At 54.3% G+C, this 25,477-nt stretch overlaps 1 protein-coding gene across 5 annotated transcripts in view; it reads right to left on the bottom strand.

Annotated features, from left to right (window-relative positions):
* Positions 1-4,614: 4,614 nt before the first annotated feature.
* Ntng2 (netrin G2) overlaps positions 4,615-25,477 on the bottom strand; it is a 58,672-nt gene continuing 37,809 nt past the window's right edge. Inside the window, exons 3-9 of one of the 5 annotated variants that reach the window (XM_059259010.1) lie at positions 17,851-18,023; positions 15,446-15,472; positions 11,164-11,238; positions 9,358-9,459; positions 7,247-7,414; positions 5,762-5,896; positions 4,615-5,145 (exon numbers count right to left, since the gene is read on the bottom strand). In XM_059259010.1, the coding sequence (XP_059114993.1) occupies positions 4,913-5,145; positions 5,762-5,896; positions 7,247-7,414; positions 9,358-9,459; positions 11,164-11,238; positions 15,446-15,472; positions 17,851-18,023 (913 nt within the window). In that variant the 3' untranslated portion in view covers positions 4,615-4,912. Of the gene's footprint in view, positions 5,146-5,761; positions 5,897-7,246; positions 7,415-9,357; positions 9,460-11,163; positions 11,239-15,445; positions 15,473-16,367; positions 16,395-17,850; positions 18,024-25,477 lie in introns of all 5 variants that reach the window. The other 4 variants (XM_059259011.1, XM_059259012.1, XM_059259013.1 and 1 more) reach the window with 4 other exon arrangements.

Genomic DNA, 25,477 nt, shown 5'->3' on the forward strand with positions numbered 1-25,477 from the left:
TCCAGGCCCTTAGCCTGGGCTGCCACCTTTGCCTTTTAGCCACCCTTGGCTTGGCCAGCCACATAGGCACTGGTCAGCTAATGGAAAGTGCCCATCTCAGCTCCTGGCTGTGTCCCAAGGGCCACCTGCCTGTACAACTAAGGTTGGAACCCAGCTGGCAGCCTGCAGCCTCCTGCCTTGGGTCTGCCCTTTCAGGACAGCGAGTTCTCCATTGCCACCAGAAACACAGCCATGGGGGTCAGGGGAGCGGGGGGCCAGACCCTGTCCTCACAGAGAAACATACAGCTGTTGGGGGCCGGAGTCCCTCTGCCACCAGCTGAGGCTGAGAGGGAAGAGGGAGGGGGCCAGGAGCAAGATGAAAGGCTGCATTAGCCTTTCTTTTAGGCCTTCAGAGGGCCAGGGAGCTGGCCCAGTTTGTGCTTGCCAGAATGAGGACCTGGATCCCCAGCACCCATGAAAGAAGCTGGGTGCAGTGATGCCCACCTGTAAACACAGCACTAGGAAAGCAGAGAGAGATGGATTCCTGCAGCTTGGTGACAGCTTGACTCGCTGAGTTTAGCCTGACTCGCTGATTGGTGAGCTCCAGATTCAAGGAGAGATCTCAAAAGCCAAGGCTCAGAGGGGAAAGCACCTGTCACCAAAGGACCTGGATTTGGATCCCCAGAACACCCACAACACACACAAACGCTGGGCAGAGTGCCTTTGTAATCCCAGCATCCTATGGGATTGGAAGGAGAGACGAGACTCATTCCTGTGGGGGTGCTTGTTATAGAAAATACTAGAAATAACTATCAAAAAACATTGATAGTTATTAGCTCTGGATGGAGACTCGTGGGTAATTTTAACTTAACATGCTCACTGTCCTGGCACAAAGGAGGCAGGAGGATCAGGAGTCCTCTGCCAGCCTGGGCTGCATAGCAAGCCTTTGTCTCAAAATATACACATATTTTGTTAGCTTTTTCGTATTTTCTAACTTGCTTGTAAATTGCAATGGGTGCTTTCTAAAAGAAAAATAAACCAGTAAAGCTGTTCTTATCAGGGCCCATCCCTTTAACAACTCCCTCCTAAGATGAGCTAGGATGGGCTAGGTTCCTCATGCTGGGGAGCCCGGCCAGATTCACTCCAATTCCTCCCAGACCTTCGAGCAATGTGAGCTGCTCCCCAGGCACCCATAGATGCCTCATAACTGTGAAGCATGGTTGGAGGCGAGATCGCCAACGCAGCAGTTCTGTTTATTTAGGGGGCAGGGCCAGGGCAGTCTTTGTGTAAGGGGTGCATTCTCCTGGCTCTCAGCAGTCAATGGGATGAAGCCAGGCTCCCCGGGGATCCCCACTCAGGGAGCCAATGGGGGTTAGAGACCTGCAGAGGCAGACAGGGTTTAGGGGCAGGCTCGCCCATTCCTTAGCAATCATGATTTGAGGCCTCTACTTGCCCCTCTCTAAAATGAACCATCCGTCCCTAACACAATGATTCTCAAACTAGGGCAACTCTGCTTCCGCTTGGGCACTGCTGAGATACCTGTAGATGTCACCACTGGGGTCGGGGCACTGCTGGCTCCATCCCCGCACGAGCCCTGATGCTTAGGGCCGCTAAGAGCTGCACAGCCTGCAGGGTCGTCAGAGCCAAGATGAAAGCCCGGGATAAGGGAGGGATTAAGGGCAGGGCTAACATCCTAAACCCTGCATGGTGCCTTAGGTGGGTGCTGCTATGAGCTCCGCTGGGCAAAGGGTGCTTCCTCCCCTGCCTATGCCTTGGGAACCAGACATCAAAAGCTGGGCTGTGGCTTCCCGCCTGGGTGACCTTGTTTTCTCCTTCGTTCCATGATCTGGAAGATGGCAGAGTTTTCCAAATGGTTCCTGGCAGTGTTTCCTCTACCCTCCAGCCGAGGTCAGGGCCTGAGCGGTCCTTAGGGATTGGGCCTGCCATGCTGATTTACAGTGCACTGCACCAGCTCCAGAGAAGACTGGCTGGTCCCGGGGATGCTGACACAGCAAGACGAGCTGAGAGGTCATAAAGGACGGAGTGGGTTCCCCTCTCCTCCCAGGCCCCTCCAGTGTCCTGGGACACTCCCAGGTGACATAAAGAAAGGGGTATGTATTGCTAGGTGGTAGGATCAAATGCCTTTAATCCCAGCACAGGGGAGACAGAGGTAAGTGGGTCTCTGTGAGTTCGAGGTCAGCCTGGTCTACAAAGCAAGTTCCCAAACAGGTTCCAAAGCTACACAGAGAAACCCTGTCTCAACAAACAAACAAACGAAGAGAAAGGGGTATGTGTGTGTGGTAATTATTGGTGTTGAGCTCACAGCCTCTTTGCAGGGACTTGGCCCCACTGTAATCATAGCTCCTTAACAGACCCAGTGACCGCCTGCTGGGCTGCACCACCCTTGCTCAAGACAAGAGCTCTGCCATGACAGCATTTCTGTTCCACATCCTCACCCAAGCCATGGGTCAGGCCAAGGCTGGGCCCTTCCCAACCCCTGTCCCAATACCCCATTTCCAGATTAGAACTTTCCTGAGACCCTCAGCCTTTAGTAATCTGTGTGCATGTTTGTGTCTGTCTCACTTTGCTTCTGGGGGTGGGGACCTAGATCATCAGGCTTCTAACCGCTCCTGGATCCTCCTTACATTCCAGCATTCCAGTTCTCTTGCAGGAAGGTGGAACTGCATCTGCTCACCCTTGGCTCCCCTACTGAAGGTGGAGGCTGGCCCTGCTGTGGGGAGAGGTGATGTCCCTGATTTGTGTGATGAACTGGGTGTTTTGTTTTCTCTCTGAACTCAGTGGGCTCTAGATGTCTAGATGTCAAGCCAGGAAGGCCAGGTACTTAGGTACTGGCAATTCTGCCTGAAACAGAAACCTCAATTCCCACAGCTTGCCTGTGGAGTGTTTATTCTTTCCCCCACTTTCAGAAGTTTGGGTTGCAGCCTGGCTGGGTCTTCACAGAGGCAACTTCTGCTTTGATCCACCATCCTAAAGCGGTGTGTGTGTGTGTGTCTGTGTGTGTGTGTGTGTGTGTGTGTGTGTGTGTGTTTGTGTGTGTGTTACATTCATGCTCAGCCAGATGGCTCCTGCCTCCACCCTGCAGACTGAGCACCAGGAGAGAGGTGGGAGAGGGGCTGAGGCCCAATGTGGCCAGGGTTGGGGGAGGGGAGGGCTTCCAGGAACTTTCTGGAAGTCCTGTCTGTCATTTGTGCTTATCTCTTATTTGGCCGAGCTGTGTCACATGATCTTTCCCTTCTACAAGAGCCCCAGAGATGTTTTACCTGGGCATCTCGGGGTTCTGTAGATGGAGCCAGGGACCTGACAGAAGCCCCCTTAGAGCTTGGAGCTGACGCCTGCTGGTGCAGGAGATCAGAATAAAGAGTGACCAGTAGGGGGCGGCATTTGGCCTCAGTCAGCCAACCATCCGTTCTGTCTTTATCTCTTGTAAATCCCACAGCCCAGCTACGTTCAGCACTATTTTAGCTTTGCTTCAGACTTGAGCAAAGGCCTGGGGACAGGACGGCCTAGAGAGGACAGCTGGCAGATAAAAGGAGGGGACACTGTGGGAGCAGCGGGGCAGTTAGGAACCAGGACGAGGAGCGGAAGGGATGCTTGGAGATAAACGGGAGGGGAACCTGACTTCCAGGGCAAGCAGAGGAGGGGAAACCCCCAGATGGGCCAGCTGCGGTGACCTGTTGGGTCCTCACACACCAAGCACCTAAGCAAGCAAGCAAGCAAGCAAGCAAGGAAGCTGGTGTCGTGCCCACCATGGGCTTCGATCGGTGGGCCGGCAGGGAGCAGCTGGGAGTAACACAGAAGTGAGTCACCAATCAGCACGTGGTTCAGCCTCTGAGAATGCTCCCTGAGTTACCTCCCTGGGGCTTCATAGCAGATGCTCTGAATTTGGGGGGGAGCTGTAGGAAAAGGGGGGCACCTCTGTTTGGAAAAGTACCTACCAGGTGGTGGCCAGCAGCCTGGCCGAAGGTGAAATTTTGTGTGTGTGTGGGGGGGGGGGCGGGGGGATACCAGGAGAGGACAGATTGGGAAAGAGTGGTCCCAGTAGGGAATTAAAGGTTTTTTGTGGGTTCCTCTCTTTATCCAAACCTTCCGGAGTGTCTGTCAACACAGAAAGCAAGAGGGCGGAGGCAGCTGTGAACTCCCTTTACTGTGGGCTTGTACACCATCAACCACCCTCAGTGACCAGCTCCCACCTGAGTCCCTCCTCACAAGGGACAGTGGATACAAACAAAATAGTTCTCTAGAAAACAAGGTTTCCGCCCCTCCCTGCCCTTTGTCCTACCCCTCCCTCAGACAGTGAGTTCCTCTGTCTCCAGGCCTCCTTGGGGGCCTGGGGTCTGGTGAGTGCAAAAAAAAAAAAAAAGATACAAAAGAGAATCAAGTCAGCGACTAGAGTTGTAGGCAACTGGAGTTCCAGGTCCGCTGGCTGGTGGTACCAGTCAGGAACAGGCGCTGGGGTGTGCGCAAGAGTTCTGTGTGTGGGGGTGGCAGGACCTGCGGGTGTTGGGATGAGCAGCGTTTCTTCCCGGTCCCTGTCTCACCGCCAGCAAAAGAAAGGAGGAGGAGGGGGAGGAGAAAGAAGTGGAAGAGAGAGGAGGAGGAGGTAGAGGAGGAGGAAGGAAGGAAAGAAGAGGAAGAGGAAGACGAAGAAGAAAGAAAAGAAAGAAACAAGGGAAAAAGGAAAAAATGATAGGGACGTTGGGTCATAAAAAAGAAAAAAAAAACTGAAAAATCTCAGTCCGCCGGGCCAGGGCTCCACAGCGCCCCCTGTGGGCGGCGAGGACAGTGCCGGGCGGGGCTGGTGAGCGCGGGCGGAGCAGGGAGGGCGGGAGGACTCTGCGAGTAGCACCTGGGAGGAGCTCGGCCGCACCCGTGTCGCCGCCGGGCCCGGGACCCCCGGACCCCTAGAGCGGACTCAGCAGCCCAGGCGGACGGCTAGCCCGAGCAGCAGCAGGCATCCGAGCAGGGTGTCGGGGCGCGGGGCGGTGCCTGGCGCGCGGTCACAGTCCGGGCCACCGTCATCAGCGAGGTCGCAGCGGGGCTGCTCGCAGCGCACGCCGGTGTAGCCGGGCGGGCAGGTGCAGCGCTGGTTCTGCAGGCAGGTGCCGCCGTTCAGGCAGAGCAGCTGGTCGTCGTCGCACACGTTGGCTGCGGGCCGGAGGGGACAGTTGAGGCAGCTGTGGGGAGGGACTGAGCTTCTGCAATGGGCAGCTGGGTCCCCCTCCCCCATGCCCAAGTGGGGCTCGCGATGCTTAGGACGCACACCGTGAGAAACATCCCCTGCTCGGTGGGACCCAGCCCCTGCCTGTCTCCCTTCTGTGAGCCCTGCTCTCCCCAGTTCCTCCCGGGCAGTGGCGCGGCTCTCCAGGAGCACCTGCTGTCTGCCTCCAGAGCTTTGCCTACTCTACCGCAGGTTCCTGGAGCGCTCTCCCAAACTATGTCCCTTGGGTCTCCCCAAGCCTTCATTTCTCTAGCGCAAACTGCAGCGCCCTCAGCCAACTCCAGCCAGCTCCCCTTCAAGCCCCCAGCTCCCCTCCTTGCAGGCTCCCACTTGCCACAAACTCCGCCCACTGAAGACCTGACAATACCCACTTGAGCCCCACCCACCCACTTTGAACTCCTCCAGGTTGCATGAGGCCCTTCTTGTGGCAGCCACTTGCTAGAAGCCCACCCCAGGCCGCAGTAGACCCACGTAGGCCCCTCCCACCATGCTGGACCCCTCCCCCAGCCTGAAGGCTCCACCCTCAGGGGCTGGTCTACTCACGGTAGCATCCCTGGCGCCAGTAGTGCGTGGGAAGGCAATCGTCGCACTTGGGCCCCACCGCGCCCTCTCGGCACTCACAGAAGCCTGTCTCGTTGCAACGGTCGTGCACAGAGCCGATCTGGTTACAGTTACATTCTGGGGTGGGGTGGGGGGACGACAAGTGCATGGGGCACGTGCAGTCAGAAAGGCCTGTGCGCACCTTCAAATGAGTCCTGCCCCAGGCCCAACCTTTATACCCCGTGTTTATATATCTCTTAGCTGGGTCTCTGCGCTCCCTGGCGATGCTCCCTACAAGAGAGCTCGTGGCTGCGCTGCAGTGGGGACGGACTGCTGGGGCATCCACATGGCGAGAGAAGGCTCTATAGATTTTTCCTGGCATCCAACACCCTTTTCCTCGTCCCACTGTGAGGCCTGGACCAGTCCCATCCCCCTCTCTGCACAGCTGAAAGGGGCCGATTCTTTACAATCCCAGACTAAGAGTGTGACAGGTGACAGGTGTCTGTCCAGGAGGCTGTCTTGTGTGTGTTACCCTCCCCCGCAAGGCCGGAGGAAGAGAAGCTAGAGGCTTACCTCTCCTCCCAGCCTGCCCTAGCTGGTTTGGGGGGAGGGGGAGTGTGTGTGTGTGTGTGACTGTGTGTAGGGTCTGTGTGTCCCTGACCCCCAGTCCTTGAAGCCCAGTGCTTGGCCTGAGACGGAGACACAGACAGACAAGGAAAAGGGGCACCTCTAATCACATTCAGAGGCCCTGCCCTGTCCCTGCAGCTGGCCCTGTGTGACGCTGGCAACACAATTCTGTTTGATCACTTTAGCGTTGATGGAATTATCTGAAGGCCTCAGCCGTGATCCAGAGTGACAGCTCTAGCTTTGCAACTGAGCGGGCCAGGTGGTGCTGCTGGTGGGGGATGGGCAGTGGTCCTGCTGGCTGCTGGCTAGGATCAGCAGCCCGCAGGCCTGAGACCTGGCCCCTGCGGGAGCCAGGCCAGGAGACAGGCAGTCCTAACAGCCCTTCTATGCTACTGGGTGTCAGTTGGGGGCTATGGGTTTGGCTTTTAGGGTCTGTTCCCTGTCCAGGCCCAAGGAGCACCATGGGACTTCTCTCCAGAAAAATCCGATGCTGGAACAGAACACAGGAAGAGCGGGTGCCTATGAGGGCAGGCACAGCTCTGTAAGGCTGGCTCTGAAGATGCGCAGGACAGTTTCAACAACAGAAGAGAGAGAGAAACCACTCACCTAGCCCACCCCCCAGCTTTCTGAAGAGCCCAGAGAGGACAGAGGACGGGCCGAATGTGCACAGCAAGCCTTCACTCTTAACTAGTGCCTCTTTGTTTCCAGTGCCCATGCAGGGTTGGGGGTCACAGCAGCAGATCAAAGGGCTTCTGTCCCCAAAGATGCTCAGATGAAGAGGGCCTCCCCCTGGAGTGTCTGTCCCTCCCCACCCCGTGACTCCTCCCCGGGTCAAGACCCACCCCCGCAGCTGGCGCTCACCAATGCAGACATTCTCATCGTCCAGCTCGGCAGAGCCGTTCCTGTAGTAGCCTAGACGGCAGTGCTGGCAGTGCTGACCCCTGGTGTTGTGTTTGCAGCTGACGCACGTCACCACGTTCAGGAAGTCGATGTAGCTGCAGCGGTTGGAGTGGCCGTAGCACTCACAGTCTGGACCAGCCGAGTGAGAGAAACACCAGTGGTCAGTGAGCATTTGGGGGAAACTGAGGCATACAGAGAAGGACACACCCAAGAATATATATAGGGAAGGTTGGGGGAGGTATCTTTGGGAGAAGGATCGGGAAGGGGCTCCAGGTCAGGACATGATAAAGCTAGCTCTGCCAGCTTTGAGTCCCCAGGAGGCCTGTGGGCAGGGACTTGGGGAGGCTAGGGCATGCTAACACCTGACTGGTGTCAGAGCAAAGTGCTGTCTGAAGGATAGCCGTGTGCTGGGGCTGATTAGCAGTTGACTCATGCAAGGGGGTGGGGTTGTACTGCAGGCCGAATTTGCAGAGGGCAGTGCCAGAGTTCCATGTTTTCCATAGTCTCCTCAAAGACCCATGGATGAATAGAGTCATCCACAAACATGGACATGATGGAATGGGACAGAACCTTCCTCCCATGCTGCTTTGGAAGAGGGAAATTGGCTACTGTCCCTGTCCCTGGAAGTCCCTGCAGGACCCCTTCTTACTAGCCAGAACTCCCAACAAGCTTGATGAGCACAGTATTGCTTAGTTTCAGCAAGACTCTGAGCATTATCCCCTGGCTTCTTCTGGTCCCAGCCCAGCTTTTGAATCTCCTTGCTTAGTTCAAACCAAAGGAAGCTACCTCTGAGCCATTGTGGGACCGTTCACAATGCCTCCAAGTATTTTTGGTTTAGTTGTTTTGAGACGGGGCCTCGTGTAGCTCAGGCTGACTTTGAACTCAATATGTAGCTATGATGGATGACCTTGAACTCCTGACCTTCCTACCTCCACCTCCTGGGGTTACTGGTATACAAGAGTTAGTGCTGTGCTGGGGCTCCAGCCCAGGGTTTATTCCTGTGTACCAGGCAAGCGCTCTACCAACCAAGCCACCTCTCCAGACTGCCACGCGCATTTCTTTCTTTTTTTCCTGAGACAGGGCTTCTCTGTGGTGTAATGGTCCTGGCTGTCCCGGAACTCATTTTGTAGACCAGGCTGGCCTCAAACTCACAGAGACCCACCTGCCTCTGCCTCCTGAGTGCTAGGATTAAGAGCGTGCGCCACCATGCCTGGCTCACTTGCAGTTCTTAGGTTGATTTTCCAAATTCTACTCCCATGACTGCCTGGGTCAAGGTTCCTAGGAGCTGGGGTGGCAGAGGTTAATGTGGAGGGTCTCTTTCCCTTCTGCAGGATGGCTCACCATGCCATTGAACATGAAAGCTGGCCACCATCCGAGCCGCTGTCCCTAGAGGACTTCAGTTCTAACTCCTTCTATTTCTCTTGTTTACTGAGACAGGGTTTCTTTGTGTAGCACTGGCTATCCTGGAACTAGCTCTGTAGACCAGGCTAGCCTTGAACTCAGAGAGATCTGCCTGCCTCTGCCTCCTGAATGCTAGAATTAAAGGTATGTGCCACCACCGCCTGGCAGCTCCCTCTCTCTGTGATGAGCAGGTGCTGATCTGGTCCCCATATGGTTAAAGACACAGAAGACCCTGGAGAAATGCCTTTGAGATACATCTAGGAGAGTGATGGGTTTCCTGACCCATGGGTCTGCCTGACCTGTCCCTTCACCTGGGCCCTCCAGAGACATCGAGGAGGTGAGGCATCCTCCAAATGCCCCCAAAGAGCATTGCCAGTGACCTGAGTGTCCCAGATTCTACTCCAACCAAGACAAGCCCCTGGGCCACACCTCCCAGGGGAGCCGGGTCAGGCTATTTGTGGCGCAGCTTCCCCTGCCATGTGCCTGCCCACTGTGCTTGAGTTGGCTTCTGACTCATCCCTGCTTTCAGCTCCCTTGGGGCCGAAGCTGCTTAACCTTGACCCAGCTATTCTGGGAGGGTTCTCTGAGTTGGCACCGACTAGCTCTGTCCTGCCTTGTTTTTCTCCAGTGAACTGGGGAAGAGGTGGGAGGCCAGGCCCAGGTCAGCTTACCTTGAAATTCTTCAATGGGTATCACTTGAGAAGATCTGGGCTTGAGCTGGAAAAGTGTGGAGCCCTTGGCTTGAGAGGGGACAGCAGCCGAGAGAGCCACAGCTTAGAGAGACGAGAAACAAGTGCTTACACCTGCCGTGGTCCATCCACCAGGGCAGGCCATTTGCACCCAAGGAGACCAAGACTTGTGAGTGCCTCCTCAGGCTGGCACCAGGCAACCCTTTCAACTGTTCACATTTGAGGCAGGGAGAGACCACAGGGTCCTCAGGAGTGGAGTGAGATTCTTCTCAGAGTCCCAGGTTGAAGCCTTGTAGCAATGAGTGCATACCCGCTGCCTCTGGTCCCCCAGGACACCTCCCCATCTGCTGGACCAATCCTCAAATACCTTCCCCTCTCCTAACCCCCCTCCCGGTACTAAGGCATTTGCTGTCACTGAGAGATATTTGGATGATTGAAAGCAAATGTCACTGCCCTTCTGCTCTCTCCCTCTGTCCCCCAAACTCCCCTGGTCATCAAATTCTGAGTCTAAACCTGGCATTAAATACTGCATCTTGGGGCTGGAGAGATGGCTCAGTGGTTAAGAGCACTTGTTGCTCTTGTAGAGGGCATGGATTCAGTTCCCAACACCCATGTGTCAGCTCTTAAACTGTCTGTAGCTCCAGTTACAGAGTTCTAGAGGGTCCACCACCCTCTTCTGACCTCCGTGGGCATCAGGCACACATGTAGTGCACATACATACGTATAAGCAAAACACTCATACACATAAAATAAATATTCTTAAACAGTTTTAAGACTCCATCTTATTCCCTTCTGAGGACAACTTTCTGTTCCAGCTAGGGTGGGTCCTTTGCTGTTCTTGGATGTGACTCACAAGTGTCATTAAGCCAAGAATGTAGGCAGCCCTCGCTTGCCTGGAATTCCGTCAATGCCTAACCCCATTCTTAGAGGTGAGCATGCTACTACCTCAGAGAAATAAGTTTCTGAGCTTCCTTCTAGGACTTTCTGGCTTTTCAGTGGGGCTGGAGCAGGAGATGACTAGTGTATTTGTCACTAGAGAGGATTGTTGCTTGAAGGACCTCTAGGATGCTAGAAGCCAGTTCCAACCCTCCCTAGTTGTGCAATAAATTGCCAGCAGAGGGCGCTCAAAGCCTGGCTCATTCATCCCTGGTGCTGGAGGGGCGCCTGAGGTGTTTGATGGGATGGGGCAAGGACAATAGGACCTGACAACAGGTCATCTGGGGGCAACTGAGGACAACCTTCCTTCTGAAGAGAAGCTAGCTCATGAACATCCGCATATGACTACAGATGAGCCCCTCTCCTGGGTGTTCCCCAGCAGCTGACCTGGTCCTGACGGGCGTCTACATGGCTCACACCCTCACTTAACTGGCACTGTCCACTGTTAGGCTAAGTCTTTGTCTCAGGCTTCTCCTGCCACCTTTACTTATTCAGAGACACCCCTATCCTGAGCCCTGCCAGCTGCCCAGGTGCCCTGTGACCCCCACATCGTGAGGAGGGAGAGGAGGGTTCCTTCTACGTACTCTGAAGCCCTCGGGGAAGGTTTAGAGACATTGCCTCCCGGCTTCCACTGTGGACAGAGTTGGGAGTGAGGGTGAGGGCAGCTGCCAGGCCCTTTACCTCGTTGCTTTGACTCTTGAGGTCTCTCTCCCACTTCTTTTAGTTCTTGGGGTCCCCTCCTCCCCAAGGCCCACCATATAAGCCTGCTGCCCCTACGACAGAGGGAGGGGTCCAAGGGTCTAAGATGGAGCTTCCAGGGTCTCAGGCCTGGCATAGGCCCTGCCCCCATACCTTCTGTACTGGTGGACACTTGGGGCCAGAGGGAGCTGTCCCCAAGGGGGGTGACAGAAGGTGGCTTGGTCTGCCCTTGAGAGGAAGAAGAGAAGAAATCAAGTCATGTGAGGGATGGTGCCCCCACCCTCCCAGAAGCCCCTGTAAGAAGCGACACTAAGGCTCTGTCTACATTGGCCAAAAGACCTGGCTCCAGATTGACTAGAGAGGCAGCGTCTACGCTATGGCAGCCTGCAGAGGAGTGCACACGCTAGAAGCCGGACGAGAGGAGGCCCCCATGCCTGAGGCTCTGTGGGCTTCCACAGTCCTTCCTTCACTGGGGCAGCCTTCAAAGACTCTTCCCTCTCTGTGTGGTTTCTGTTACAACTTAAGGGCCAGTCAGAACAAGTCCTGTGTGTGAAACCTCAGGCTAATGAAGTGCTGGAGGACAGTGTCCTGGCCAGGATGCTAGACACATTGAGAAAGGTTCTAGAAGGTTCCCCAGAGTGTCCTCCGATGTCTAACTCGCCTTTCTGATCACTGTCCTTCCACCTTCTGATCCTTGGCTTGAGGATTAGGGGACCTCATCATGGGTCACCAACTCCTCCACCCCCAACATTCAGTTCCCAGAGCTGGACACAAAGCAAAGCGTACAGGCAGCAATCACTGCCAGATTCAAAGGACAGAACTAGGAGAAGGTTGTGTGTGTTGCCGGGGTAGGGGTAGGGGGGGTAGACAGGGGGGAGCTGATGCCTTTCCTTTTGGAAATGGATTACCCATGGTGGTTGATAGAGGAAGAAAAAGAAATTCTAACAGTTAAAAACGGCGGGAGATTCCCAGCTGGGAGCCTGGGGCCTTTGGACATCAAATTGACATTAATATGGTATTCAATGAAGAGACAAGGGCCGCAGGACCCAAATTGGCAAGGGCTTAATTAGAGCCCTGGTAAATCCACCCCGAAGGCATCTTGCTTCTGAGCTTGGCTCCCCCCACCCCCACGAGGAGGCTGGGAAGGATTAGGCGCTTCAGCCTGGCTTCCAGCACAGAGCTGCCTTCCAGACGGCTTGACATTGGCAGGACAGGGAGACATCTGGGGCTCAGGTTTCAAGGCCCAGCTGGGCTGTAGCCACAGAGGTCTGAGAACCTGGTGGGAGGTGCTGGGTCCAGGAAGAGAAAGTTTCTGCCTGGGTTTTTCTGGGACGTGCTCAGGCGTCCTGTGTTGTGTGCCAAAGGTCCTTTGGGACCAAGAACCCATGCTAGTGAGGTCTTAATGGCTGGACCACTTCCAAGCACCTGAGACTTCAGGGCAGTAGTCCCATGTGGTAGAAGGGGCGGGGAGTGAATGGAGTCAGCCTTGTGCTCCAGCTTGGCCTGTGTGTTTCCTGGGACCCTGGGAAGCTGTTTCTGCTTTTTGTTAAAAAAAAAAAAAAAAAAAAAAAAAAAAACAGCTTTATTGAGGTATAATTTGCATGCCATAGCTGCAGGGACTTCTTCCCAAGCCTCAATCCCCTCCCCAAGTGAGACTAGCAAGAGAACACTGTGTAGCCAGCCAGACACCTGAATGCAATTGGCATGCAGACCGAAGGTATGCCAAGTGTTCCAGACTCTGGGTACAGGCTTCAGTGGCCACGCAGGAACTAAGGATGTCCTAGATGAGAAGGTGCAGGCTGCTGGCTGTTACCTTAAAGCCACCTCCTCCCCTTAATGCTCAGCCATCCAGCACAGGGCTCAGAATGTAGATCTGACACTCATTGGGAGTCTGCTATTGCTGTCTGGAGGATGGGTATGCCTCCTGCTCACTAGAAAAATCCCGGAGTCAGCCAGCCGTGTGCTCCAGGAGGACTCTTACAACCAGACCCCATCCTTCTTACAACCCAGACCCCGTCCTTCTAGAGTGACCTCACTGGGCTCCCTGTCTTCTCACATTTAACTTCCAACTTCAGTCTGCCCCACACAGCTTCCAAGTGGGTGCAAGGTCCCTAGGTACCTGACAGACAGTGCCTATCCGCCCCCTCCCCCTGCCCGGGGACCACTGGTCAGTGGCAGACAAAGCACTCCGCCCTTTCCTGGATATTTTTGCTCCCCTCTGTCCTTCACAGGCTCAACAAAGTGCAAAGGTCTCCGGAGACAGCTAGGCCTCAAAGCCCGGATTCCTCCACCTCAGAGAGGTCCCTGGCATCAGCAGGTTTCCTCTGAAACTCTTCATCTCCTGACCCAGTCCCCACAGAGAGGAGAGGTTCAGAGAGACCTGTCCTGTGGTCCTGGTGAGGTGACGTTCTCACGGCTGTCAATGGACCTGGAGAGGCCACCCTGCGCAGCAGAGACAAGATAGAGTGTGGGGTTGATCCCCAGCTGCTGGAGGGATCTCTGTCCTCAGATGTCACCTGCCAGGGGCAAGGAGTGTCTAGGCAGGGGCAATGGATGAGAGAGAAGAAAGGTCCAAGGAACAAGGGGCCCCCACCGTGTCTCCCTGAGGAGGGTGGGGGAGGGATGTGCTACCGGATCTAGAAGAAGGTTGCTTGGCCGCCATCTTGCTGGTACCCTCTGGGAGGAGAGGAATCTTTTTAGATTCCCAGCATCTGCAGTGGGCTAGACCTGGCAAGACTTTCCCACATGAGTCCAGAGGGCCACACCAGGATCCCACGCCACGTGCATGCACAAATCCTGCTTTGGGAGGGCAAACAGCCACCCAAGTCTGTAGTGGGCAGGTCCGCGTGTAGCTGCCCCTGTGGTCCCAGCTGTGAGGCAGGAAGGTGGCCTGGGCTTGTCTCTGCTCACAAATGTTTAGGAGTCTGGTTCCTCGCAAGGTTCCTCCTGCACTGATCTCCCTCACTAATTGGGCTCTGTTCTCCCCACTGGCCAGCACCTGGACAGAGGATCTAGGAGATAGCCAGGTAGGGACAGAGCCTGAGTTAGCTCCATCGATGGATGACAAAACATGTCTGAGTGACAAGACACCATCTCTGACTGACTATCCAGGTGGACTTGCTGCCATAGGCACTCTCCTACAAGGTCCCCTGTCTCCTTGGCTACACTGGCCTCTGGACCCTTCTTTAGCATGCTTGGAGGAACAGGAAGAAGATTATTCCAGGAGCATCAGTGGTTGCCTTGGCTAGGACACCTGACTGGGACAGTTTCCTGAGATGGCCTGGGGACCTCCTCAGCCAGTGCTTTAATGGGGCTAGGATGCTAACAGTTTCTACTCTAAGAGGCAAGCAAGTGTCTGCTCTTCTCTGGGCGAGGCGGGGAAAGAAGTCAGGGAGCAGGCATCCCTGGGTGTATTCTCATACCTACCTGTGGGCTGTGGGGTGCTGGGGACTGTAGGGACTTGGATGGTAGATGTGGAAGGGGTAGAAGTGATAGGACCCCTCCTTGTGGCCTCAGGGGCCATAGGGACTTTGTGGGCAGGACCTTTGCTGGACCTGCTGGTACCTGGCAAGACATGGAGAAAGCAAGAAAGGATGGAGTAGAGACATCCTAGGGAAGTCTTCACTTGCTTTGATGTTGGGGGCAAATACCAGCGATGCCTGCAGAGGTCAGTTTCCTTCTGCCCACTAGCATCCCAGAAAGGGTCAGTCTGGCTGAGGCAGGACAGTCAGGCAGGGCATGTCCCCACAGAAACACGATGGAGGGTGATGAAGTCCTTGGGAACATCCTTGAAGCTTGGGGTCTGCCACAGTTTGACAATGACAAGCCCTTTCCTGCTGACTCTTGGAGTAGGTAGATCTTTGGGGGCAGGGGGTGAGTTTGCAATGTTTAAATGAGACGCTACAGTGCCCTGCTTTGCACAGCCACCTGGCTCCACTAAACACTTAGGAGGACCATGTGGATGGGAGCTGGCAGCCACCCACATCAGATGCCCTACCCTTCTTAGGACTTCTAAGACACCTGCACTCTTGCAGATGTCCCTCCCCAGCCCGACATGCCCTAGACATCCAAAGCACTGGGATCAGAGCTTGCTCCCTCCAGCTTTCTGGCACAGCAGGCCAGCTGTGGAGACTGCCTGGAGGAGGTACCAAGTGGTCAGACTCAGGACAGACACCGCTGCTAGAGAAGGCCCCCTATTCCCGGCTGTGTACAAAGGACAGAATGGAGTGTGGAAGAACAGGGGCCAGGGGACCACAAATGCACAAAGGCCCTGTCCTTCTTCCAAAGCAGCATGAGAAAGCTCCTAGGAGACCTGGGGTGAGAGGCAGTGAAGCAGATGGGTGTGATGAGATGTCGTGGGGAACAGAGGCCAGGCCCCTTCATGGCCGCTCTCCAGCCCCAGTCTTGTACGGAGTGCAGAGTGCGGCATACTTACTGCCAAAGGCGGAGCCCGCAGCAGCACCTGTAAGAGCACAAGAGGGTAACAGTGTCAGACATAAGGCCTGCCCCCCTCCGTCCCCCCGGCACAGGACATTGTACAAGGCAGGGGAGCCTACAGAGGCGTCCTCCAGCCCTACTAAAGGGAAGGAGACTTAGAGGGCCTGAGAATCTGCCAGATCACAGGGGCAGCCTCTGGGCTCACACCTATGGGGACTCTCACCACTGACTGTCTGAAGGCTGCTTTTAGTCCAGAAGGAACACTGTGAACCCTTTCTTCCCCAGGACACTGTGACAAGCATCCCCTCCTGTTTAGTCCCAACTTTCAGGATCCCTAAGGCAGGATAATGTCCTCATGGACAGAGACAGCAACAGGGAACAGGAGGTGTGGCCTGCTGGGAGATATGGTAGTGCATGAGGCTGAATCAGGCCTCTCAGTGTTCTGTGCCTCTGTAGGGAAGGAAGCCTGGGGCTGGTTTAAGCAGTGATGTCACCATCCCTGAGTAGAACGGTTACAGTCACAAAAGGAAGGAGTCCACCACGGCTTTTCCCTAGTTGGTTCTGAGAAGGGACCTTGGTGGGGACAGTGGGCTACATGGGGCATGTGGTCCTCCTGGTCCCTACTCCAGTCTTTACCTACACACACCTCCAGGTACCACATGCATGAGAGCCGCAAGAGCTTGCGAGTGTGGGAGCTGAGAGCAAGGACTCGTAGATGCTAGAAGTGGGGTGCAGAGGCAAGGTGACCTCAGACTTTGGTCCTGAGGGTGAGAAAGGCACAGGCCTACAGTGGGACAATCCAGTCCCAAAAGACTGGATGCAGAGGACTTTAGCTTTGGGGATAGGGAGTGAAGAGGGAGAGGGTAGGGTGATCTCACAGGGGCCTTGTATTTGGGGGGACTGACAATTTAGGGTTTCACTCCCAAGGCTTTGAAGTAGGTGGGCACCTCGGAGGGGGTGCTCCCTGTGATTGTAAAGAGGAGGTCCCAGGGAGGAGGTAGACAGAGGGAAGCAGGGGTGAGGAAGGGGAAAGTTCCCAAAGCAGAGAAGAGATAAGACGTACAATAGCCACCCTGGGGTCTGTGAGTCTGTTTGGTAGGACATGGGGACAGTGGCCCCTTAGGTGATCTGCAGGTCTTGGTCCATGATGGTGGAGGTGACAGGTGGGAGGTGGGGAAGGAACCAAGCAGAAGTGATGGGGGTGGGGGACGGCTGTAGGACAGATGGAGGGGGACAGCCCACCAGTGAGAAGTAGCAACAAGGACTAAAGGAGGGCTCAGGAGACAAAGAGATGAGGAGAGGCACCCAGGAGGAGGGAGCTGGATCGGGGGCAGGCCAGCAGCCCGCCAAGCCCCCTCTGTGCCTTTGAAGACCCCTGAGTGCCTCGCGGTGCCTGGAGAGTCACCCCTTCAAAGGCTTGTCACAGTGCCGGCTGCAGCCCACGCACGCCACGCCTGTCACCGTCTGCCTGCTGCAGCCTTCAGCTTTGATCAGGCTAAAGCCACATGAATCTTTTAGGGGTGAGGGAGGGTGCCAGATGGGACATGTGGTTTGGGAACTACGTGGACCTGGCTTTGTCACTGGCTCCCATGCTGGCTGGGACTGGGTGTGGAACCAGGAGGGCACTGGGCTGGCTGGGCCTCTGGGTGCTCATCTGGGGGGTGGGTGGTAGGCATGGCACTGCCATGGTATTGTAAGGGCTCAGGGAAGCCACGTGTGGCAACTGATCCTGGTGCAGCCTCAATCCGAAGCAGGTCATTTGGTGCATTTCATGTATCAAGGGTCTGAGCAAGTAGCCTAGGCTCGCCTCTCTGTTTGCATCCCAGAGACCTGTGGGAGCTGTGATTTCATGAAGCTTGTTCTGGGGTCCCCCATGCACAAGGGCAGACGTGTGGGGGAAACTCTCTCGTGCTTCCCTCAATAGCTGAGTGAAGTGGGGACAAGACTGGGCTGAGAGCGGGGCTCAGACACGCGTCTCAAAGGACACTTGTGCAAAACGTGAAAGTTAGCGTTTGCTGGAGCTGGGCTGGGGGTGCAGTGCCAGAAGCACCATGTGACGTGCTGCATACACCCCATAAGCACTCGCTGTTAGGGGCATTCGCCTGTACCGCCCGTCCTGCATCTCCACGGGGTCTCCTGCCCTGCCCTCAGAGTGGAGAAGGGTGGCAAGACGCTGAGAAGCCCAAGTTGGGTTGGCCCTGCCTGCGACTGGTGCTGAAAATACAGACATGGAGGAAGGCAGCTGGGGGGTCAGCATGTGTGTGTACCACGCCAGCTGCCCCTCCCCTGTGTGTGTGTGTGTGTGTGTGTGTGTGTGTGCGTGCAAGTGCATGCAAGTGCACACGTGAGCCACAGTCCTGGGGCACAGGATGAGGACCACCACTGGGTTGGCTGCATACGTACAGGCGTTGGGAGAGCCGTGGGGCAGCGGCAGGTAGGAGCCAGCTCGCCAGGCCCGGGTACGGAAGTTCTTCTTGCACTTGCCACAGTCGGGGCCTGTGGTGTTGTGTTCACACTCGCACTGCAGGCTGCCCTCGCGCACCGTGCACAGGTTGGCGTGCAGGTTGCACTTGCACCTGAGGAGACCAGAGCATGGGGGAGTTCAGCGAGCTCCAAGGCAGGTCACTTGGCCTCAGGCGAAGGCACGAACTCGGGAGCAGGAGTGGCCAGGACTGTGCTGGGCTGTCCTGGAAGGGACGCTGGAGACCAGAGGTTCATCGCACACTCAGACTCTCCTTCAGGACAAAGAGGGCAGACACCCACTCCCGTGGTTTGGAGACCTCTCCCAGCCAGGGGTGCTCTGGACCCCCTGAGGTTGGCTCTGCTGCCCTCTGTGGATTCCTGGACTTCTGCTCTTGGGTGGCGAGAGACTCCCTTATGCCAGACGTTTCAGCAACCTGACCAGCTTAACTCCTTTTTATATTAACTGGTTAATTAATTTTTTTTGAGACAGGGTTTCTCTGTGTAGCCCTGGTTGTCCTGGAACTAGTTCTGTTGACCAAGCTGGCCTTGAACTCAGAGATCCTCCTGCCTCTGCCTCCTGAGCGCTGGAATTAATTAAAAGCATGCACCACCACTACCACCAGGCTTATTTTTTATTTTTTTGAGAGAGCATCTCACATAGCCCAGGCTGGCCTTGAATTAGCTATATAGCCAAGGTAGACCTTGAACTTCTGATCTTCCCATATCCACCCCCCAAGAGCTAGGAGTATAGGTATTGGCTGGCACATGCATTTTTAAAAGTTAAATTAATCCTGTGTGTGTGTGTGTGTATGTGTGTGTGTGTGTGTGTGTGTGTGTGTGACAGCATGGGAGTGAAGGACAGAGAATAACATTTTGGAGATGATTCTCCCTTCCAATATGTGGAGCCTGGGGATGACACTTGGGTCATCTAGCTTGGGTCCAGCTGCCTTTCCAGGCTGCACCATCTCTGCATTCCAGCGCCACAATATCTCTCTCTCTCTCTCTCTCTCTCTCTCTCTCTCTCTCTCTCTCTCTCTCTCTCTCTGTGTGTGTGTGTGTGTGTGTGTGTGTGTGTGTGTGCTGGAGATTGAACCCAAGACTTTGCACACACATGGTGAACCCTCAACCCACTAAGCCACATCTCCATGCCCACCTTAGCTCTTACTGAGGTGGGTAGACAGGTGACAGGTAGTGAGCCCCAGCAACTCCTGTCCATACAGAGTCCTGGCTGAAGGATACAGAAGACCCAGGCACTTGAGGGTGACAGAAAGACCTCAGCTCCTCAGCGCTGTCAAGTCACCCACACATGTATTATTCACCATTTATTCAAATATTCATAGGCAGCTCATCATTGTGCAAACTGGTAAATAAAGGGGAAGCAATAAGCATGGATTCTGCCTGTCCTCCATAAGCTCCACCTCAGGGTAACCTAACATCAACGAGGGTATATTCCTTCTTACAGAAACACTTCATGATAGGACTGGGGACCCCCAGTCGGGCAGTGGCGGTGCAAGCCTTTAATCCCAGTACTCAGGAGGCAGAGGCAGGTGAATCTCTGTGAGTTCGAGGCCAGCCTGGGCTACAGAGTGAGATCCAGGAAAGGCTTCAAAAGATACACAGAGAAACCCTGTCTCGAAAAACCAAAAAAAAAAAAAAAAGAACTAGGGACCCCTAAGAACGGAAGGCTGCAGGCACTGAGCCATAACAGCTCAGACACAGCTCGACACAAACAGGGAACTTTCTAGATCATTCACCACTGGAGTGGAACTTGAATCAGACCAAAATCTGTGGCCGAAACGCCGAGGACAGAGCCCCGCGCTGAATGCCACCGAGTAGGATGCAGCCCACACAGTGCAGGCACGCACTTGGCTGCTCGGTGATGGGTGGCAGAGGGTGAAGACGGATACCAAGGAAGGGGACCCCAGCAAGCCCTGGGGGAACCCTGAAGGCTTGTCAGTCCAGGGCCAAGTGCGCACCTGGCTGGGCCGTGGTGGAAACACACTCAGATGAAGGCCAGGTGTACCTAGAGGGCACATGGCAATTGATACCAAGGGCATTTATGATATCACTACTTAGCCGCTGTCACGATGCTGTAGAACACTGGTTCTTAAAGTCTCTGTCTCCTAGAGAAATCCAGAAATATTTACAAGTGCAGTTACGGGACCGTTGGAGTGACTTTTGGGTGAGGGAAGGGCCGCACAGCAGAGACACCGAGGAAAAAGAAGCCCTCAGATGGTTGCTGAAGCGGGAGGCTCTCTTCGTGTGTGTGGGGGGTGGGAATGTGAAGTTCTTCACAGCCCAAAGTCAGAGAGAGCTCACAGGATGGTGCACACCTGCCACCCCTGGTGTTCAGAAGGCTGAGGCAGGAGGATCTCAAGTTTCAGGTCAGCCAGGGCTACGGAGCCTTTGTCCAGAAAACCCAGCCAAACCCACAAAATTCGTGGGGAGTTGGGGAGGCAAGCAGGTGTGTGTGAGCACAAGCCTGCCTTTTCCTGAGATGGGCAGACTCCCAAGATAAACTGTCGATATTTGGAAAAAGCAAATTGCCGACTGGTATGCTGAATGGAATCGTATTTTTTTTTTTTTTTTTTTTTTTTTGGTTTTTCGAGACAGGGTTTCTCTGTGTAGCTTTGCGCCTTTCCTGGAACTCACTTGGTAGCCCAGGCTGGCCTCAAACTCACAGAGATCCACCTGGCTCTGCCTCCCGGAATCGTATTTTTATCAAAATATGCAAGGAAAAATCTTTCTAGGGCAGCAGTACTGTGGCTGGAGTTGGGGAGTTAAATGGTTGGTAAAGAAGATGGGGTTCCCTGCTCTGATGGGCTCCGGGTTAACTAGGAAATGATAAGAAAAGGTCAGTGGTGAGTGGGCAGTGCCAGGGGAGGGGGACAGAAGGGGAGGACAAACAGTGCACAGGGCGTTTCAGGACAGAGAAACTGGGCCTGAGGAGGCTGTGACAGAGGCGTGCCAGAGTTCCAGGGAGCCTGGCAAAAGCTGGACTTCAGTTAACAAGTGTGCCCACGATGGTGACAGCCACACCGCAGAAGTGTGAGATGGTGAGCCTGTCACGCACTGTAGGGACAGGGGTACTTAGGAGCTGGGGCTGCCTTCCTGCCTGTCTGCAAACCTGCTCCATAAACAGCAGGGTTAGTAAGTAAGGGCCGGTGTCCAGCTCCTCAGTTAGGCTTGCCAACTGTTGTGGGAAATTCTACCCAAGGGGCTGCTGACTTAGTCTGGGGGCCAGAAAAGGGCTCAGGAAGAACATCTCTGAACCCAAGTCTGAAGGACAGTCTAGAAGGGGGGAACCTTCTAGAAAGAGCAAGAGCATGAGGAGGTTCCTGGGATGGTGGTGGTTGGGGGTGCCTTACTGGGGCACAGTGGGCTAGTTGACATTCTACAGCACTATGGCTGCTCTGGGCACATGGTTGTGTCTGGGCACCAGAGCCAAGGCTGGAAACCAGCAGGCATCTCGGGTCCCTGTCATACCTGGTGACAGCACCGTCCCATAGAGACTATGCTGGGATCTGTGGAGTGGCATGCCAAGCCCTGGGGTCTATGCTCAGCGTGGGCTTGGGGAAGATGTCTGCTGAATCTTTTCCTCTCCTCATGTTCCCTATGCCGGCCTGGGCTGAATGATGCTCCGTGTTTTCAACACCCCACTCCTTACCTCCTCCCAGGAGGCCCATCACCCCTGACCTCCTCACGCCTACACTTTATACAGCTAACGCTCCTTGGAATTTCAGCCTGGTCAGACCCTTCATCATGTCTTCTTTTCTCTGCCTCTCTCTTCCTTGCGTCCCCCTCACCAGGAACAGGGCTCACCAGGGGAACACCTTCTGGGGCAGGGATGTGGGAAGCAAACCCCACCAAACACCCACTATCTGCTGGGCTGTCCAGGCTGCTTGCCTTCCACGGCCTCCTGCATTCACGTCATCCTGATATGTAAGAGAATTTAGGGTACAGGAGGCCCCTATTTACGTTTTTTCCCTCAGTCTTTTGACTTTACAATGGGCAGAGGCATACCCAGGTGGCCATTTGAGTTCTTATCCAGAACTCAATAAACTTCAGCTATTTGATGGTTTGTTATAAGATAAGCTTAGTGTGTGGTGATTCTATCCAACCATGGCTAATTAATGGGAATGTTGTGAATGTGCTTAAGGTAGGCTACACTAGGTTGTGATGTTCGGTTGATGAGGCTCCATCAGACCACAACTCCATTGGAAATTAAAGTGCTATACATTCAAGTGATGGAATATTACACAGTCATGAATGCACATGTCGAGGACTATTTCCAGCTGCAAGGACCATTCCAAATGTGAGGGCGAAAGGCCACAGTTCCCAGATGCTCTCATTCTGCTCTCTACTGTCACCTTCCTCTTATAGATGAGGACATGGAACAGAATCCAGCTCCAGAGGTCACAGGGTTCACACAGGATAGAGCATGGATTATGACAAAGGAAGACACCAGAGTGCTCACAGTGAAGCCCCCAGTTCTATAGCCTAGTGGAGAACTCATGCCTGTAATCAGCACTGAGGCAGGAGGATTGCCACAAGTTTAAGGCCAGCCTGGGCTATGAAGTGAGTTTCAGGTCAGCCTGAACTACATTCTGATACCCTGTCTCACCTCCACCCAAATTACACACACACACACACACACACACACACACACACACACACACCACACACACACACAACACACACACACACAACACACACACACACACACACACACACACACACACACACACACACAGCCTGTATCCTAAAGCCCAAAAGAAAGACAAGTGGTGGAAGGAGGGGCAGGATTACAATGGTTTCTATTTTCTTCTCTGTCAGTTTTCCTCTCCAGACATAGTCTTGTGTATCTCGGGCCTCTAACTCCCTGAGTAGCTAAAGATGACCCCAACTTCTGATCCTTCCTCCACCTCCAGAGTGCTGCGATCACAGGCCAGCATCACTACCCAGTTTGTGCAATGCCGGGGAATGGAACCCAGGGCTTCATGCATGCCAGGTGAGCGCTCTATCCACTGAGCCACATCCCAGCTTTTTAGACTCTCTAGGTTCACACTGACACACTCTTTGGCAGAGCGGAGGATTTGGGTGCATATGGCAACACTTTTCCAAATGATCTTGCAACATGAATCACATAGAACACACTGGTCCAAATCATTAGAAGGTCTGGATTAGACTGGCCTATACCATAGCTGTTTTGTACTGAATACTGATGCAGGAGGGCTCAGTCTATGGTAGGCAGCACCATTCCCTGGGCAGGTGGGACTTTATAAGGATGCTAGTTAAGCTATGTTAGTCTGCTGGACTCCTGTGGCGGGAGGTAATCTTGTGTGAAATCATAAAGCCTCACTTCATGCTTGAACTTCTCATAATGATGAACTGTGACCTGGAAGTGTAAGCCAAAGAAATCTTTTCCTCCCCAGGTGGCTTTGGGCAGACACTGTGATGGTGATGTCAACTGTCAACCTGACAGGACCTAGAATCACCCAGGGCCTCTAGGCATGCCTGTGTGTGTATGGGGGTGGGCTGGGATGGGGGTTCATCTTGATTGCATTAGTTGAGGTGGGAGGACCTGCCCACTGTTTGAGGTGAGAAGACCTGCCCACTGTGGGTAGCACCATTCCCTGGCTGATACCCTGGAGAGAAGAAGCTGAGCTGTAGCGTGAATTCATCTTCATCTCTCTCTCTGCTTCCTGACTGTGGATGTGATGTGCCCAGCTGCTTTAGGGGCTGCCTTGACTTTGCGGCCATCATGGATGGTCCTCTGGAACTGTGGGTCAGGAGAAACCTTTTCTTCCTCCAATTGTTTTTGTCAGTGTGTTTTTATCGTAGTAGCAAAGACACAAAGACAGACATGTAGCCTGTGTCATTTCACACACACTGTCCTCCTGCTGCTGGCTCCGCCCTGTGAGTTCTCACTGCGGCTCTGACCTAAAGGGCAGAGCACGAGAAGCCAGCTCATTCCTCCAAAGGTGCAGAGGTGGGTGGCAGGCACTGGCTGGCGTTGTAGGTTCTCTCTCTTGGGAACACTGGGCCCCAGGAACCTAGGGTGTCGGAAATCCATGTAAAAGAAGGTCCCACGCCTGAGCCTCTTGGGTCAAACATGCAGTGCCCCGACACCCCGACAACCCAATCCACAGTGCACGTTAGTGTACCAAGGTCTCTGACAAGTCCTTTGGGAAAGAAACTGTTTGACTTTGACAGAAATTTGTTTGCAAAATGTATCTGACCTCCAAAGGTTTCATTTCCCTTTTTCTTCTTCTGAATTCTTATTTAACACCCTGCTGAGCCAGCTGGAGAGGAACCCCAGTTGTAGAAAGCCAGGGGTAGATTCCACACCTTGGGCCTGAGGAGGGGATATTTTTAGACATCAGCTACGTAGAGAAAAGATTGCCATCAACTTTGGGTGATAACATTGACCTTGGCTCATTAAAAATGCATAAAAGATCAGCTGGGTTTGAGAAGCGGATTGTCTCCATGATAACAGGAAGACTGGCCCTTGGAGCCCAGCGGCCTGAGTGGCACAGGAGGGGCGTGGCTTGCCCAGGGCCATGCAGCGGGTCCCTCCCTGACCTTGGCTCTGCTCAGGCCCCACCCTGCCAGCCCCAACCCTACCCCGTCTTCTGCTAGAACACAAAAGGCATCCTGGTTTTGGCAGTGCCATGGGGAGCGGAAGAGCTGCCCTGGCTGGCATAAAGGAGGCCGCCCAGAGACGATTGGCCTAGACCATCCTAGCTAATGGCAGGACCTCCTCATTCCCCTGGCTCCACAAGTACCTCTGGATGACATCGGCTCTATGTGTGGGTGGCTTCGCTGGCTCTCCTCCTTCCCTCTCTCCCTACCTCTGTCTAGCCTGAGTTCTGACCTTGCTTTCCTCTGGGCCTTTGCACATGCTGTTCCCACTGCCTGGCCCCTGCTGCAAAGCTCTTCCCCTTTCCCAAAGCTAACACTTGGAGGCAGAGGTAGCAAGCTGAACGACAATGTCACTTCCTCGAGGAGGCATCTGTCAGCTCCATTTCCCATCAGCCCTGCTATGCCTCAGCATCACTCCTCAAAACACTACCTCAGAGCTGCTTCCTATAGTGGGGTGCTTGAGGCAATTCGGGAAGATAATGCATGAGAGGTTAAAGGTTAAACGCAACCCTACTTACTCTAGGATATACACGCAAAAGAAATGACGCCTGTTCTCAAATTCCTGCATCCCAAAGCTGGAGACCACCACCCCAATGCCTATTTACAAATACATGAAATGTAGTGTATACGGAAAACAGAATATTATTCTGTCACAAACGAAGGGAAAATGCTCGTTCATATCGCACCTGGATGAACCTTGAAAACGCGACGCTAAGCAATGAATGTGCCAGACACATTGCATAAGTCAGTTCCACTAGCCGTCTGCAGAGGCCAGCCTGCACAGAGGAGAGCGGACCAGTGGGAGATGGCTGGGCTTATGGGGAGAGTGGGGACTGTGGGCAGCAGGATTTCCTCCTAGGTGGTGAAATGTCCTAAAATTGCTATGTGTGCTGGCACACACCCTTTATTCCAGCACTCTGGA

The sequence above is a fragment of the Peromyscus eremicus genome, chromosome 4 (assembly GCF_949786415.1).
Source record: "Peromyscus eremicus chromosome 4, PerEre_H2_v1, whole genome shotgun sequence".
NCBI classification, from domain to species: Eukaryota; Metazoa; Chordata; class Mammalia; order Rodentia; family Cricetidae; genus Peromyscus; species Peromyscus eremicus.